Source organism: Phacochoerus africanus, chromosome 5 (assembly GCF_016906955.1).
Source record: "Phacochoerus africanus isolate WHEZ1 chromosome 5, ROS_Pafr_v1, whole genome shotgun sequence".
Taxonomy (NCBI): Eukaryota; Metazoa; Chordata; class Mammalia; order Artiodactyla; family Suidae; genus Phacochoerus; species Phacochoerus africanus.
The window spans coordinates 80,982,177-80,995,085 of record NC_062548.1 but is presented as its reverse complement, the minus strand read 5'-3'; the positions used below and the strand labels follow the sequence as shown (position 1 = coordinate 80,995,085).

The 12,909-nt window shown below is 43.1% G+C and overlaps 1 protein-coding gene across 3 annotated transcripts in view; it reads right to left on the bottom strand.

The window, feature by feature from the left end:
* The window catches only part of SPRED2 (sprouty related EVH1 domain containing 2), a 125,623-nt gene that overhangs the window by 46,981 nt on the left and 65,733 nt on the right, over positions 1 to 12,909 (bottom strand). The window contains exon 1 of one of the 3 annotated variants that reach the window (XM_047781923.1): positions 9,658 to 9,796. The exons of the other annotated variants lie outside the window; for them this stretch is intronic. Coding sequence (XP_047637879.1) covers positions 9,658 to 9,674 — 17 coding nt within the window. The 5' untranslated portion in view covers positions 9,675 to 9,796. Of the gene's footprint in view, positions 1 to 9,657; positions 9,797 to 12,909 lie in introns of those variants that run through there. 3 annotated transcript variants of the gene reach the window in all.

The following is a 12,909-nucleotide window of genomic DNA, read 5'->3' as shown; positions in this document are numbered from 1 at the left end:
TTAAGGATCCAGCGTTGCCACAAGCTGTGGTGTAAGGTCACAGACGTGGCTCGGATCCTGTGTTGCTGTGGCTGGAAGCTACAACTCCAATTCGCCCCTAGCCTGGTAACTTCCAAGTGCTGCCCTAAAAAGTGAAACAACAACAACAAAAACCAAAAAAACCCAAAAAACAAAACAAAACAAAAAATGGCATCTTGGATGGACTGAGGGATAGCTGGATGGATAGATCATGGGGGTGATAAAGCTGTAAGAGTGAAATGTTAGTTGTAGACTGGAACTGGTGGGTGTTGCCTGTACACATCTTTCAACTTTTCTGAAGACCTGAAGACTCTTGAGGAGAAAGAGAGAAAATTTACAGTGCTCTATTTTAAATGGAGATCTACACTAAATCAAGAAAATGCTGATAATGGAACTGAAAATTCTGGTTACTTCTTACATCATCCAGGACGCATTTCCCAGTTTTTACCTGCCATCTGCCACCCTCCACTCCAAAGCAAACCATGGTCAAAAGGGTAATACCAAATTCTAAACCCACAAAATCCTTTAAAAGTCAGTCCTTAGTAAGACCTGTTTTCAAACAAAAGGAGGTAATAATTTAGCCCACAGAGGAGTTCCCCTCATGGCGCAGCGGAAACGAATCCAACTAGGAACCATGAGATTGCAGGTATGATTCCTCGCCTCGCTCAGCAGGTTAAGGATCCAGTGTTGCCATGAGCTGTGGTGTAGGTTGCAGACACAACTTGGATCTGGCGTTGCTGTGGCTGTGGTGTAGGTTGCAGATGTAGCTCAGATCTGGCATTGCTGTGGCTGTGGTATAGACTGGCAGCTGTAGCTCTGATTAGACCCCTAGCCTGGGAACCTCCATGTGCAGCGGGTGTGGCCCTAAAAAGCAAAAAAAAAAAAAAAAAAAATTTAGCTCACAGAGAAGAAAAAAAGTCAGCAAATCCTGTTATCAACAGGCTGAATGAATTTTAAGATCCACTGGGTATGGATGCCCTTTCAGGAAGCAATAATGACAAATTCATCTAATTCCTTCTCTACTAGGATTCTGCCACTTCACTCATCAGAGATAAAAACTTGACACAGAGCACAGGCAAAGCAACTGTTCTCCCTGAAGAACTCTGGACCTCTTCCTTTCCCAGGTAGAGATGGGAACAGAGGCAGAGGTGGGCCTGCAGGGAGAGTTTATGTCTTATATTATGACTAGCGAAGAGTCTTACGAACAAGTTACTTACACTTTTGAAGCTAGAAAGAATCACAGCCACCCGTGAGAATGGCAGAGCGGGGGGTGGGGCTGCGACATCCTCCTCAGTTTGCTAAAGTTTCACAGCAACAGAGGCAATCCTCATTTTTGGACCCACAAGATGTGTAATGAATGCCCTGAGTCAGCAGACTTGACCTTTATGGCACATCTCCTTCTCACTCCTGGCCAAGACCCCCGAAGACTCGACCCCTGAGCCCCCAGTTTCTTCATATATAAAGTGAGGGGGAGGGGCCCAATGACCTTGGAGGCGCCCTCTCAACTCTGGCTTCTTCTTAACTTTGTGTTAAAAAACACATGGCCTTAAAGTCACACTAGCGGGCTTAGCGAATATTCTACAAAAGCGTATCAGCAAACTTTCAGCAGTAAAAGGCAACTGAAAACATCTTTGAAGAAAAACTCTGAAACCACAAAGACCTGAAACCACGGCAGATTATCAGCTATGTTCCCTCAGTGCAAGTGGTGTTGTGCAATTTTCAAGTTCCCAGGAGCAAAGCTGGCCTATCAAAGTAATATGAAAATGCAAGGAGAAGACAAAATTGAGTTTTAATAAGTTGAATAAGATCTTTTGAACAAAACAAGTACAACCTAGCCATCTAGCTACATTGATGCATCCATGAGCATTGAGATTCTCCTCGGACACATGGAAGAAAATCACCAAGACATACTCAGGCAGCAAATGAAGGCCAAGGAGAGAAGAGGGGTCTGCCTCTTTTCTCCCACATAGTTGATCCTATAAGCTTCATCCTCTGACTCAAGACAGATGCTCTCGTACCAATCTCCACTACATTCAGAGAGAAATGGGAGAAATGTTAGGAAAAGGTAACAAAGCAATGGCTTCACTTAAAAACAGGGCAAGGCATTTACTTGTAGACCTTTGATAAAGCAGCTGTGTATTTCCAGGCCACGGAAGCCTAATCAATTCCTAAGACACTTGACTCACAGATCTATCCCCACATGGCTCTGACTGCCCGCTGAAGCCTCCTTAACTCCCCTCCTCTGGTGGGATGGTCAGTTCTACTCCAAGAGTTTTCCTACGTGGGTGTGGGGTCAGGGAGGAAGGGCAAGCAAGGAGAAACTCTTCAACTCCTGATGGAGGCTTCATTTGGGTCCCTGGAATTTGGCGCTACTCTATCTTATATGGCTCAGAAAAAAGCCAGCCTGCCCATCACTTGCTAATATGGTTGAGAAAGTTTTACAGAGACACAAGCTAGCAGACAAACCCAAAGGAAAGCATTCCAGTGACCCACACTCATGATGACTGGTATAAACGCAGGGTGATGATGTGACCAGTGCCAATGCTTTAGGAATTCCAAACGAGTGTCTCTGGGGCAACTGTGTTTTTCTTTTACAGCGGCAATAACTGGTGGGGAGCAATTAGAAAGACTGGAACAAGGTAAGGCTCACAGGGTCATCATGCAGCAGCGACTCCTGACCAGTTCTCGATTATGCAAAAAGAAGGGATTTGACCTGTGAGGTCAACTTCCTTCTGAGATATTATAAATCAGCCACCCACCTGGGATATGCGCTTCCGATACATTGCTTTCTTGCCATAAAAGAACTGGGCAGTAAGGAGAATGTGTTGGCCAACTAGCTACCAAGCTGGTTCATAGTTTAACACCATCTTCTGAAGATACTGTTTCATTGGTAGGTGGGTATTCTTGTTTGATTTCAAAAAGAACTTGGAAGAAACATCAGAGCTAATTAGGAAGTTTCCTAGCCATGCCACTTCAAGACTCATGATCTTCACAGAAAATTGAGAGCCTTGGAGGCTATTAAGCTCCTGAATCTGGGCTTTCCTGGCCATCACCAACATGCTTGGCAGTCTTTGGGGCCCAACAGATGCAATTACAATACCATGAAGCCATGCGGTCACCGCAGGCTGCCACTTTATCAGGATAAGAGGGGCTCCAGGCTCAAGGTCTGGCCAAGGGGAACCACCCACAACGCCATTCATTCACCAGTGTGCTTCAGTCACCGCCCAGGACTAAGCCCACCTCGGGGAAAGTTGCCACCCCTGAGGGAGCCCTAAATACACCGTCCTGGACTGAAAACTGCTACATACCTAGCAATCCCCCACAGCAAGTAACTCAGTACATGGACGCGCCTGTGTAGACCGAAAAGGCTACATAAACACAGGGTGACTCACCATGACGGCACTTTTTCTTGTGTGTCTGCATATAGGTACTTGCTCATATTTGCTGAAAGTCAACTACTATTTCAAAAAGCAGTCAGATTTCACATTCATGTTCATTACAGCATTATTCACAATAGCCAAGAGGTGGAAACTACCTAAATATCCATCATGGGATGATGGATAAAGAAAATACATACAACACACTATTTTCCGGTGTTAAAAAAGAAAGAAATCCTGTCACATGTTACAACATGGATGAACGCAAGACATGATACTAAGTAAAAGAGGCCTGTGACAAAAAGACAAATACTGCCTGATTTCACTTTTAAATTCCCCCATGTAAAGGAGCTGAACTCATAGAAAACAGAAAGCTGGAATGCTGGTTGTAAACAACAGGGGTAGGGGGATAGTGGAGTTGTTTAATGAGGACAGTTTCGGTTTTTCAAGATGAAAAGGTTCCAGAGATCTCCTATACAATATACATAGAGTTAACACTAATATACTCGACTCTTAAAAATGGTTAAGATAGTACATTTTATGTCATGTTTTCTGCCACACACACAAACACGCAAAGTCAATTAATTTAAGAAATAAAAAGGGGCCACTTGAAACAGGCATATTCAAAAAGGATCCCCAATTCACAAAACTGTGGCTTTGGCTAAAGGATATTTGTTGTTTTTAAGCAAATATTACCACTATTTTAAAAAAAGCCCACAAAACTCTCCCCTACTTATAAAAGCAGCCTATGTCCATTGTGCAAACTATATACATTATAACCACACTTTAAGAGATATTCTTCTATACTAGGAGGAACAATGAACAAATCTGCAAGACCTTCTCAAGGTAACTATACAAGGGAGTCCTTGTGTTTTGAATATAAAGGTAAATGCTGCCCACACTTTGCTCCTTGGGATACAAGGCAAATTGCATATATGCAAAACACAGACATTTCCTTTGTAATTGCCTTTACTGAGACCAAAATGGCTTTTCTTCCAAGAACTTCTCAAGGAAGAACAGAAGAAAGTTAAGCATAATAGACTTTCCCTCAACTGTTAGCTCAAATTCCCCCTAATCCTCAGCCAATTAGAATCTAATAGAATGCTTATCATGTTTACAATATAAGCGACAGAATCCCTAGGAATATTTTTTATGATTAGTCTCTTGTTATTTCTTTGATTCCAACCTCAGTTTTTACCATTATTTTAAAAAAAACATACACACTTGCACACACTCACAAGGCTTTTCTAACAGTTCCATTTCTTTGACATGGGGGCTCAGTGATGTTTTTCAATATTTTTCAAAGCAGAAAACGGGGCAGTTTTATTTTTCTTTGGAACGTGTCCCTGCCAGATTTTGCACACTGTAGCTCTTTGGCGATGCGATGAGCACACATGCCCACCCACAGACACTAATTTTGCTCCTCACCCTTCCCAAGCAGCCTCTATGACACATGCTGTCTGCGCTCCATTTGAAGGAATTCAAGAGGTCCAGTCAAACAGCAGGCCCCCTGGGGCCAGAGTGATGCCAGGCAACCCATCTTCTCCCCTGGACGGGTACAAGGATTAAGTGTTTAAAAAGAAAACCATAAAAGAAGCCCAATCCAACATGGACACCTCCAATCTGAAAATCTTTACAGCTCTACGAATTAACACAGCAAGTGCAAAGTCATCTTTTGGGGTGAACTCTGGAAGAGATAACATCTTGCTGTGGTTCCTTGGGCAGAGCTCCTCGAAGATAATGCAGTAAACTCTGGGTGCACAGCAATGAGGGCAGCCTGTCCTGTGAGCCAGAAGCTTTCCAAGAGGGCTGAAGAGCCACCCGGGATCTGAGGCATTTGCTTGCTCTTCGGTGATCATTAGTCATGAAGAAATGTTGGTGATTAAGAATCCAACTAGAAATGGGCATGGCTCCCGTGACTGTCCCTCATCTGTCCTGAGACAATCTGGGCATCGAAGGTAATGCTAATAGACTGCTAGCAAACTTAAACCTGCCAGAATGCTCAGGATAAATAAAGTCCATGCTGGGTTTGATAAGAGAGTGGTCATTCACCCCATTCAATGTCCTTAAGAGTGGGGTTGATGCCCTAAGGCTGTTCTGTACTTGTCTCTGGTTTTTTTTGAGCCACTCAGGAAAGCTGATATTTCCAGATAACGACACAAGATTTACTGACAAGTGCTATTAATCCACCCACTATGTAGGCGGAGTGGCCATAATCCCGGATGTGGGGAGGACAGTGTAACAGCATATCAGTGGGCAAAGGACAACAGGCAACAGACAGGTCTAGTTTTCTCCCAGGGTTATAGTTACAACCAGGCATCCATAAACCATCCAGCAAGGACAGCAAGAACTGACTGAGGACTCACTGAACAGGTCTTTCTAAATACAAGTAAGTATTTTTAAATGTTAATAGAGACAGCAATTTTTTTTTTTTTTAGGGCTGCACCTGTGCCATATGGAAGGTCCCATGCTAGGGGTCAAATCAGAGCCACAGCTGCCAGCCACAGCCACACAGGATCCAAGCCATGTCTGCGACCTATACCACAGCGCACGGCAACAAAAGATCTTTAACCCACTGAGTGAGGCCAGGGATCAAACCCGCATCCCCATGGATACTAGTTGGGTTCGTAACCCATGGATCCACAATGGGAACTCTGACATAGTAATTTTATTTTTCTTCTTTTGTCTTTTTAGGGCCACAGTCACGGCATATGGAGGTTCCCAGACTAGGATTCAAATCACAGCTGTAGCCACTCAGCCACAGCAACTCCAGATCCTAGACGCGCCTATGACCTAAACCACAGCTCCTAGCAACACCGGATCCTTAACCCACTAAGCGAGGCCAGGGCTCGAATCTGTGTCCTCGTGGATACCAGTCAGATTCGTTTCCACTGAGCCACAATGGGGAGCTCCCAATGTAGTAATTTTAAATGGTTACTAAATTCATTATAGTTTTCAGTCATCAGAATAAAATTTTAAGAGATGTTAAATAAGGGAGGGGTCTTCAAAACTCGAAAATTGGGAAAGATGTTTACTAATCTGTGTTGCTAAAATATCCAGGGAAGCTCTAAGCTTAGAGGATTCAAACACTTTCTCTGACGGCCACTCCCTTCAAGGAAGAAGGGGGAAAAAAATCCTTTGTCCAAGGTTGTCAGTCTACTTGACTTAAAATATGGCCACCAAAACTATCAAATCAATTTTTAAGTAGGTCAGTTCTTTCCTGATATCCATCCAAGGAAAATTAGATTCTGTAGAGCCAGAAGGGAAGAGCTAAAAGTGGCTTCTACTGGACAGTGGTTCTGGATTATAGACCCTGGTTCATCTATGAATAAAGGAAAACTCAGCAGGAACCCATCGCCAGTAACGACGGATCCCCAATGAAAAGGGAACAAAAGCAAGGATGGGGCTGGAGCTGAATCACAGCATTTTTAAAATCCACACTACCCAACACAGAGCTCACTCAGTATCTCTTGACTGCTTCCAAGCTGAGTGATAGGAGGCCCTCAGCACCAACACTGCTCTGTATCCCCTCTCTCCAAAGGGAACGAAGGACTCTGAAAACCATGTGGTCACTCTGGACTGAAGGCTCTTGGCACAGTGGCAAGGGGCCACCAAGAGGGGCAGACACAACCCTAGGGGTGACTACTGCCACCAATGGCAACGATCAATATGCCCTGAGGGTGAAATGTCACCAAAGCCAAAAGAAATCTATGGCTGCCCTGAAAAAATGTGGACAGAACCTGAGCTTGTCACAACTATGCCAATCTGGACCCCACCCCAAAAAGGTGGAGCGGGGAGGTCCCATCATGGCTCAGTGTTATAATGAACCCAACTAGCATTCATGAGGATGCAGGTTTGATCCCTGGCCTCACTCAATGGGTTAAGGATCCAGTGTTGCCGTGAGCTGTGGTATAGGTCAAAGACAAGCCTCGGAACCTGTGTTGCTGTTGATGTGGGGTAGGTTGGCAGCTGCAGCTCCAATTCAACCTCTAGCTGGGGAACATCCACATGCCACAGGTGCAGCCCTAAAAAGACAAAAAAAACAAAACCAAAAACAACCCCCACCCTAAAACTATACCAATCACAGAAGAGCAAGATGTTTTCACAGAAAACACCAATCCATCAGGAACTTTAAGAAATGTTTTTATGTACCTACCTGTAATAATTTCTATAGGCCTCAAAGAAAGAAAAAATAAAAAAGATAATGAAGCCTACTCTTGCATTGAAATCAGAGCAAACTAGCTACTCACTTTTTTTTTTTAAATGGCCACACCCACGGCATATGGAAATTCCCAGGCCAGGGATGAAACCTGAGCCTCTGCAGCAACTCAAGATGTGGCAGTCAGATTCTTAACCCACTGCACCACAGTGGGAACTCCCAGCTATTTGCCTTTTAATTCACATTAATTTCAAGTCACATTATTTTATCATTTTATTTAAGTCACATTATTTTTCTGATGACTTTTGACAAAGTGAACCCTGAGCTGAGTGTGGCATCTGCCAAAGCTTCTAGAGACAACCCCATTTACTGTAAGATCACAAAATCCAGGCTTTAGTGCAAGCAAGCGTTTTTAAAATAGCCTTTCTTCCGTAACTTAAAAAAATGTTAATGAGAAGGAATGAAAAGGATTCTCACTTTGAATCTGAAGCATTTTTTAATATCACCAAATGCTATTATTAAATATTCACTATATATGTGTGTATACACATATACATATAAAAATAAGCAGTACAGATGTGGGCAGGAAAATTCTTAGCAAAACCCCCACATATTTCAAATACTGTTCTTCCTCATTATTGTCCTCTGCCATAATTAGCATGTTACAGCATAACAGGTGGCTTTCATTTATAGAATCCAAAATTAATGAAATTTGGAGATGGTCCTATCTCTAAAAACAAACTGGCCATTCTAAAAAAAGGTACCCCTTAATCTACAAAACAAACAGAAACACACCAAACAATCTCATTTCATGTTGCTTCACTGCATCTTCCAAATTTCTAAATGTATTTCAATAAGTAAATTTAATATATTTACTGACGGTTTAAAATACACATAACTCAAGGAAAACAAGTCCTTATTATGGGCTTTACAAGAAAGAGGAAGAGAGAGAGAGAGAGAGAGAGAGGCAAAAAAAAAAAAAAAAAAAAGACTGTTTTTCTAGCTTGCTAACCCCAGATCTGTTTAATGCTCTCTGAGCGATAACAGAATTTACCACCACAGACAGGGCTGCTCCACAAATGCTAAATCTTAGACAAATTTGTGGGCAGTTGTGTTACAGGTCCTGACCCAGCCATTCTGGACAGACAGACCAGAAAAGCATAAATAGTACTGCTATAAACCAACTATAGCATCTGTCCCTAACAAGAGGGACTCAAAAAGTATTTTTAAAAAAATATGAGGAGACACTGAATGGACTGTCAACACACAGAGGAATGTTTAATACACTCAAATAAACAAGATATGTGCCTTAACTAGTCAGGCATTGTTTAAATTTAGTGAGTGAAGGGAGAGGGTCAGACAGGCGACACAGTCTCCCAATTATGCAGAACAATTCTTTAGATCATGTGAAAGCTAAAATTAAACGTTGTTTTCAAATCTCTACCACCCTTTCTCCCACCTAGAAAAAGTTAATGTATGAATTCAGTATAAGCAAATTATGTTTTGCAAAAAAATATTCACTTAAGGGGACTAAAGCTTTCTGGCATTAAGTCATCCATCTTGGAGGGGTAGGAAAAAGCACAATATTTAAAAAGGAAATCCGACATAATAAATACAGTAGTTATTAACTCCTTAGCGCATCTCTGCTTATTCTTATTTATTTATTTATTTATTTATTTATTTATTTTAAGTTTTAGGCTACCTAACTCTCCCCCCAAAGTGGGGAGAGGTATTCCACCTTTGCTGTTTCCTAGGCAGCATCTTTTAAACTCAGGGCTTAACAATAGGGATGGTTAAGACCATTGTTCTCTGAATATCCAAGGAGACATTTGTTCTCAGAAAGAGAGATGAGTGGACAAGAGCTCTGTGTCCACCAAAAGATCAGTGTTACCTCTCTGTCCTTGCACGTGGGTGCCCTTGTGGGCTCGAGAGTGTGTGTGCGCGCGCGCGCGCACACACACACACACACACACACTCTTCAGTTCTTTACAATTTGAATAATTTTTTCCCTCCCTTAAAAAAAATATTAAAAGCACACACCGGAAAGGTTAGGCAGAAGAGAACCACAAGAAAATAAAGTTCGTGTAAAGAGTAAGCACATACCTGGCAGGCGATGCCATTTCCTCTACATTGTGGAGCCCAAGTGCTGGGTATTCGCATTATTGCTACTATAGAGCTTCCGATAAAAATGGATCGGCTCTTGCGGATCTGAGAACCAGCTGGCTGCTTGAGAAGTGGTTTCCCCCATATATGATTCAGTCTCCTTGACAAATATACTGCATCGCACTGGATGAGTCATCCGAGGGTTAGTCCGCATTTTATAGGCCTGTTGTGTCATTACTCACATTCAACATCCTGCTTCTCAAAAGTGGAAGCTGGAAGCCTGACAGCTGACAGATGCTTTCTCCAATTAAAATACTGTTTAAAAAAAATTCCTGTAAGTTACGATGATCAATCATTGATGATACTGTGAAATGCCCTGGGAGCACGCGGCACAGCTCAATACCTGAGATTACAGTCTGTAGAACCACCAGTGCAAGTTGTTTATACCCGCCAGGTCTCTAAATACCTCTGTGCAGAGTTGAAAGGAAGGACCCCCTCTCTTAAGCTCTCAGGGAAATGAATACAGACATACTGATTCTTATATTGCAAGGTCATCTAGTCGCAGCAGCTTTGTAAAGAAGAACACACATCAAAATTTTGTCCATGGGGTAATAATTCTGTTAGGTGGGATAGTGGCATTGTGTTTATCAAATGCCCACTTATGTTAGGGATGAAATGCTATCATAGCTGGGATTTGTTATGAAATATTTTTGTCCCCAAAAGAGGGAAGGGTAAAGAAATGTGACAAAATCTTGATAAATGCTGCATCCGTGGTGGTGAGTATATGGGAACTGGCTCTATTATTCTCTCTTCTCGAGGACCTTTGACAATTTACATAACAAAATGTTTTTAAAAATTAAAAAAATTTTTTTTTCAGTCCCCACTGTATCCACACAAGGCACTTACTTTCCTAGTTAGGTATGAACCTACCACACGTATGAATGGGGGCATCGTTCACACAGGGCAACCAGGTGGCCCTGTGGGTGTGGGAGCCGCCAGCTGGAAGGTCCTGAGGCCACTGTCAGGCCTGCACCCACCCCCTGAACCTACACCTGGTGCCCTCTCCTCCCAAGAGTGTCTGGTAGTTGGTCCTCACGCTTTCTTTGAGGACACAAGCCCCAGCTTCGTTCGTGACAGGGGAGAGGTGACTCTTCCCCGGCTTCCTTCTATGGCTTTGGAGAGGCTCAGAGAGATTATCTACATCCCGTCCACAGTCCTCTCGCACCTACAAACCTCTCCAGGACGTGGCATGGCGTTTGTGTGACATTTCATGCTCAAACCATTTTATTCAAATTGAGGCTTTTTTTCTTTTCTTTGGTTTATTTTAAATCTTATGGTCACATCCATGGCATTTGGAAGTTCCCCAGGCTGAGGACTGAATCTGAGCCATAGCTGTGGCAACACTAGATCCTTTAACCCACAGTGCTGGGCCGGGGATTGAACCTGCGCCTCTGCAGTGACCCGAGCCGCTGCCATCAGATCCTTAACCCACTCTGCTGTGGCGGGAACTCCCTTAAACCATCTGAAGGAGGAAGAGAGCTTTGATTTTATGGCCAGAAAAACCCCAGATATGGAAGCTCCAGTGTATGTTAAACGAAATCACTGTTGAAACTAGCTGTGGTTTAAAAAGCCCTCTGTGCTAGGACATTCTTAAAGCATGTGACAAGTCATCACAGGCCCAGGAAAGCCTAGGGCCTCAGGACTGCTCCCTGTAGGGCTGACACCAAAGGAAAGGAGGAGGTGTCAGGCCGAGGCCCCCACCTCCACCAACAGCCAGCCTGGTCCTCAAAGGACTGGGCCCAAGAGGGCTACAAACCAGCTGCAAATGGTTGTGAGGGGCCCCATGCCACATCAAGTGACCCTCACGAATCCAGACTGTGCAGAACTGTGTGGGGGACGGAACTGAAGCCTTCCTTGTTTTTTGCAGGTTCTTCCTTCAAATGGACTGCAGGCTACAGGCGTATCAAAATGTCCCCTCAAAATGAAAAATCACCTTGCACATACTTGCAAAGTATCATTTACCTTAACTGCAACAGGTAGAAATGGGGGGACTTAATAAACTTTTAGCCTCATTTGAGTTTCTGTGACTATTTAAGAAATAAATCCATAGTTTATTAAAGGTCTTTTTTTTGGGGGGGGGCTTTGCTTCTTAGGGCCCCACCCGAGATATATGGAAATTCCCAGGCTAGGGGTCAAATCGGGGCCACAGCTTCTGGCCTACACCACAGCCACAGCAACGCGTGATCCGAGCCACAGCTGTGACCTATGCCACAGCTCATGGCAATGCTGGATCCCTGACCTACTGAGCAAGGCCAGGGATTGAGCCCACATCCTCACGGATACTAGCTGGATTTGTTTCCCTGGTGCCATGAAGGGAACTCCCTCATTAAAGATTTTTATAATTCAGATTTCACTAACTGAAAATAAAAGAGTAATAGCGATAATAAGGTACACTCACAGAAAAGGCATGAGAACACGGCAGATATGGTAAAATGTTAACGAAAGGGAAACCAGTTATAGAAGAGTCCTTCATACTATTCGTTTCACACTTACAGAAAAGTTGCAAGTTTCAAAATAGAGTTAAACACAGAAACACAAAAAAATATATAATCCTGTTACCAAGAAAAAAATTTTATGGATTTAATACCACCATAATTTCTACTGCTATCCTCACACATTTATTTTTATTTATTTACTTTTTTAATTTTTGGCTGCCCTGCAGCATATGGAGCTCCCGGGCAGGGATCAGATCCAAGCTGCAGTCTCAATGTAAGCCGAAGTTGCGGCAGTTCTGGAGCCTTAACACACTGTGCCCACTGGGGATGGAACCTGCATCCCAGCGCTCTGCTGTGCCACAGTGGAAGCTCCTCCTCGCCCATTCAAAAAAAAAAAAAATTAGACCATGAGGAAACTTACCAAAACGTAAACATTAGGAAATGCTTCTGGGTTAGGGATTCTCAAAGAGCATTCCTTGCAAATGATTTTATAAGAGGCTCCAAAAGCAAAACAAATTCCAAACAAACATTTTGGGAAAACAACACACTACAGCCTCAAGAATACTAAGTTTGTTTAGTCTTGCAATTCACTAATTGATTTGACCACATTACCCCCCAACTATTACCAACCATCCCTACAAGTTGAAGAAAGCACTTCGGGAACTACTTTTCCCCTGGATCTTGTACTCTATACGATTTCTTCAGAACACACAACACAAGACGTCCAAACCTGATCTCTGCCACTTTTAATGGACAT